Source organism: Gopherus flavomarginatus, chromosome 22 (assembly GCF_025201925.1).
Source record: "Gopherus flavomarginatus isolate rGopFla2 chromosome 22, rGopFla2.mat.asm, whole genome shotgun sequence".
Classification (NCBI taxonomy): domain Eukaryota; kingdom Metazoa; phylum Chordata; order Testudines; family Testudinidae; genus Gopherus; species Gopherus flavomarginatus.
The window spans coordinates 18,285,232-18,290,312 of NC_066638.1; the positions used below are offsets into that span (position 1 = coordinate 18,285,232).

The 5,081-nt window shown below is 53.7% G+C and overlaps 1 protein-coding gene across 1 annotated transcript; it reads left to right on the top strand.

The window, feature by feature from the left end:
- Positions 1-2,138: 2,138 nt before the first annotated feature.
- Positions 2,139-3,851, top strand: LOC127039137 (cbp/p300-interacting transactivator 3). The gene has a single exon (XM_050932378.1). The coding sequence runs from the start codon at positions 2,292-2,294 to the stop codon at positions 3,027-3,029; it is 738 nt and encodes a 245-aa protein (XP_050788335.1). The 5' UTR covers positions 2,139-2,291; the 3' UTR covers positions 3,030-3,851.
- Positions 3,852-5,081: the final 1,230 nt, after the last annotated feature.

Consider the following 5,081-nt stretch of genomic DNA (forward strand, 5'->3'; position numbering starts at 1 on the left):
TGCCCTTGTTGCCAAGAAGGCTAACAGCATTTTGGGCTTTATAAGTATGGACATTGCCAACAGATTGAGGGATGTGATCATTCCCCTCTATTCTGCATTGGTGAGGCCTCATCTGCAGTACTGTGTCCAGTTTTGGGCCCACTACAAGGATGTGGAAAAATTGGAAAGAGTCCAGAAGAGGGCAAAAAAATGATTAGAGGGGTGGAGCACATGACTTCTGAGGAGAGGCTGAGGGAACTAGGATTGTTTAGTCTGCAGAGGAGAAGAATGAGGGGGGATTTGATAGCTGCTTTCAACTACCTGAAAGGGGGTTCCCAAGAAGATGGATCTAGACGGTTCTCAGTGGTAGCAGATGATAGAACAAAGAGTAATGATCTCAAGTTTCAGTGGGGGAGGTTTAGATTGGATATTAAGAAGTTTTTTCACTAGGAGGGTGGTGAAGCATTGGAACGGGCTTCCTAGGCAGAGGGTAGAATCTCCTTCCTTAGAAGTTTTTAAGGCCCAGCTTGACAAAGCCCTGGCTGGGATGATTTAGTTGGGAATTGGTCCTGCTTTGAGCAGGGGGTTGGACTAGATAACCTCCTGAGGGCCCTTTCAACTCTGATATTCTATGATTCATTGAGCACTGGATCTTTCTTTGCTCATTCACTGTTTCTTAGGCAATCCCCCCTGCTTCTCCGAACTCCCCTCCGAGCCCTCCCTTTCCCCCACTCGCCCAACCTCCAGCTCCGCTCTCCCTTCCCGCAAGGAGTGCTATGAAGGGTTTATTGGAATTTTGGGACTGGTGAACTGCACGCAGCTGGCGAAGCCGGGTTATACATGCCCTCCCAAATGGATGCCGGTGGAGTCTTAGTGCTACAACACATCAGTGTGTATTCTGCACAGGCCACAGAAACGCTGTTTTAGGAACGTTTTAGAGAGTTTTTAAATTGTTTTGCGAACACTTCCCATACTCTTCCCCCTGCAAAAGGCGACACAATCGCCCCATAACTTCAGCTGTACAGGCTCCGGGGAGAAGGGGTCCCGCTCGGACTGCGGCACGGCGGAGAAAGGCTGGCCCCGGAGCCCTAGGCCTGCCTCCCCGTGTCCGGGCTCCCCACAGCGGCTGCAAGGGAGATGTCCCCCGGGCGACCAGCTCGCTGCAGGAGTCGGGCCCGCCATCCCCGCCGGCCGGCCACGGCCACCTGCTCCCCGTGGGAACTCTCCGCAGGCCCGGGCCGGCTCGTGCTCTGTGCAGCCCGCCCGCCGCGCGGCGGAACGGGGGGAGCTGGGCGGGGGCGGCCGGGCCAGGGCCAGGGCCAGAGCGGGCCGCTTTGTCCGCGGAACGAGCCGGCCCGAGCGCGGCCAGCCGGGGAGCCTGGGCAGCGGGACACCCCCGCGCGAGCGGGAAGAGGAGGGGCGCGGCCCGAGGCGGCCCCGGCGAGCTCCGCCCACTGCGCTACCATCGCCAGCCCCGCCCCGCTCCGAGTCCACACTCAACAGGGGCGGAGCTAACCTCTCGCGTGCTCTCCGGACGCGACAGCTGTGCACCAATGGCAGGCGAGGGGCGGGGCTCAGAGCCCCGCCCCCTCTTTTGCATACCTATATAAGGCTGTCGCGGCAGGTCGGGCGCTGGTGACGGGGATCGCGCGGAGCAGCGGGCGGGTGTCGCTGGTGCTGCCGCTGCTGGCCGGGGTGTCTGCGCCCCTCGGCGCGCCGCGCTCGGGTACGTGGCCGGCCTTGTCCGATGGTTCCAGCGGCTGGTGGCCGCGCGGGGCGGGGCGGGGCTCGGCCGCGGGGCTCCGCGCCCCCGGGGCGGGCTGGGGCTGGGGCTGGGGCTGGCCGCGGCGCCGCTTGCCCAGACCCCGCGAAGGAGGGTCCCGGTGCTGCCAGGCGCAGCCTGCGGGGGACCGTGTAGAGGTGCCGGGCTCTTGCAGCGCCGCCGGCTGGGGTCCTCGGCGCCGCCTCCCGGGCAGAGCCGAGCAGCTGCGCGCTGGTGTCTGCCGTGCCCCGCTCCTAGGGCCGCGGGAGGCGGCTCCGTGTCACCGCCCTGCCCGCAGCCCCGGCAGCGGCGGACGGGGGATCCGGCCAAGCTGGCTTCGCCCCGAAGCGGGTTGACAAAGGGTCCTTGCAAACCCGGCCTTGGCTGAGCTCAGGCTGGGGCATGAGGGCCGGTGACCAGCCCAGGCCCAGGAGATCGGGCTCGGTAAAGGGGGCTGGCTGGGTAGTGGTGACCCAGGCAGAGACACTAGTGATGTGACAGCTCCTCCGTGAGCAGGTCCTTGGCCCTTCTCTCCCAGGACCCAGGTTACATGCAGCCCTGGACGGAGGGCTCACAGTGCAGTCTCCTTGGAAGAAGGGGAGCGGGTAGAAGCTGCTTTTCCCTGGCAGCACCTCAAGCCTTCTTCTTGCCTTGCAGTGACCTCCTCACAATGGCAGATCACATGATGATGTCAATGAGCCATGGAGTTAATGGGCTCCAGAATTACCGCATGGGAATGAATGGGCTGCAGGGACCCCCCCAGCATGGGCAGCATGTGCTAAGGACTCTACCTACAACCAACCAGATGATGCAGTACGGAGGGGCCAGCATGGATGGGAGCATGAGGCCAAGACCCAATATCAGTGGACAAATGGGCCACCATCAAATGCCTAATACTATGATGTTCAACAGTCCGAGCCAGCAGCAGCAATACCTGGGGCATGTGGGCACTCAGCAGCTTATGGCCAGCATGCACTTACAGAAACTCAACACCCAGTATCAAGGGCACCCTCTAATGGGCATGAACAATGGTCCCATGGCAGCAGGTGCCCAGCAATACAGAGTGGTGCCTAGTCAGCACCCTGGCATGCAGCACATGCCCTCACCAGCTCTGACCTTGAATGTTATGGACACTGATCTCATAGATGAGGAGGTCTTGACGTCTCTGGTCCAGGAACTGGGTTTGGACCGGATTCAGGAGCTGCCTGAGCTCTTCTTGGGACAGAATGAATTTGACTTCATTTCAGACTTTGTCAGCAAACAGCAGCCCAGTGCCATCAGCTGCTGAGGGGCTTGGGGCTCAGCCTTTTCCTTGTGGTGGCTTGATTTTTTCCCCCCTTTCCCACCACCTCCCCCAAAACAATCATTGGATGCTGATGGCTTGCACTGGATTGCTTTCTCTTTTCCATGTGGGAGTTATTTTTCTTGTTTGGGAATGGGAGGGGAGGCAGGTTCTGGTGACCCGGACAGAGTGAAGACGAAATCTTGCTGTAGGATCATCCTAAATGGCATGAACAAGTTTTGTCTTCAGCAGAAACAATGGACTTAAAGTGACGCTCATGAGTTTCCATGTCTAGGCTTCCAAGTGCCAGGGTAGAAGGACAGTGCGGTGCTGCTGCCAATAGTGGGCTTTTGTTCTAGGTTTTGGCATTACCGGTGAAGTTCACAAACTTTATTTGTGATTGAAATCCTGTAATGGCTTGTGTGTCTGAACCTCCACTATCTCACATTGCAAAGAGGGGCTTTGGTTTGGGGTTTGTTGGTAGCTGGCTTTTTGTCTTAAAATCAAATCCCTTCCTTCCTCACAATACTATGATGTTTAACAGGTCTTGAATCTTCCTTTTCTACTTTGACTTGAAAAGGGATCACTTCTCCCTCTATCAAGTTATTACTGTTTTATTGTCTTAGCTGCACAAAATGTGTCTCTCCAGGGAAGGTGATGTATACGTATGTGCCTAAACCTCTGTAGAACTTGGATCTTTTAACTTGTACAGCTAATCAACTGTAAAACTACTAAGTGCTCAGACTAATTCAGATGTAAGGCTTAAAGCTGCAGTCAAGCTCCATTTTCTCTGCCTCTGAAACCAAATAAAATCCATGTAATTATGTATTCCTGGCCTAATCTTATTTATTCTTGTTCTAATCATTATTTATTAGAAAGGGCTCCATTTGTTTGGCTTTGAGACTGTTGGGAATGACTAAAGGGCTTACTGCGGTTTTAAGATGCTGGCTTTTTAAAAAGGACTGGAACAGCTACATGGTTCTTCCAAAGAGCCATGCACAAGGTTATTTCAGCAGCATAATTTTGTGATGAATATGTAGGACCTTGTAAACCAACCCGCCCCCTCCCTGATGTGATAAAGGATGACTTGACTTTTAATTACATTTAACCTTTTCTGAGCAATGTAAAAGCTAGTGGGTTTTTGTTTCCTCTTGTCTCCAGGCTTTGGAAAGTGGAAAGCTCATTGTGTCAACTTTTAGTTGCTACTGCCCCCTGCTGCTGAGAGTACATGGCAGCACATCATTGTTGATCAATGAAGTGAGAATGTACAGGTTAATTTTAAAATAAAAGCTAAAACTCTTAAGTGACAAGCTTGCTTGGTGGTTTGTTTAATCAGATGTGCCTCAGATAGGGTTGCCAACTTTGGTTGGATGTATTCTTGGTGTCATCAGATGACACAATCTAAGATTAATCTTAAATGCCTGGAGAGTCCAGGACAACCTTGAAGAGTTGGCAACCCTAGTCTGGGACGATATCAGGCCCTGTCCAACAGCTGTGTACAAGGAGAGCTGTATATTGCTGTCTGGGCTTTGGAGTGGGTCTCTCACTGTCTGTCTAGACAGTCAATATTACAATGACAGGGCTGCTCATGGCTTTAATGGCTCAAATAGTCCTGGGAATTTAAGCTTAATCTAAAGTGTATGGGAGAGGGGGGTCTGCACCCTCTAACTGCATTAGTAGCAGGGATTGCATTTTAGGCACTGCACTGGTGTCTGACTAAAAGGTGGATTATTCACACGGGCAAATTACCCTAATGCAGACAAGCTGGAATGGTCTGGCAATGAGCTGCTTGTGCTTACACTTCTGTTGGGCTCTCCTGTAATTGCTTGCCTTCCACAGGCTAGACTTTCAGGATTCACAACTCAGCATCTCTTGTGAGAACAAAAGAATCCACATCCCCTCCACCCTGCTGGCTAGGAGCTGTGGCTGCTGAGCACTTTAGAAATGGCTAAATTTCCAGAAGCTTTGTGAGGCTATCATGCTGTTGGTTTTTTTTTTTTTTTTAAATTTTTCCCCTGCTGGTCTAACAGTACTTCATTCTTTAACCCACTCTCCCCT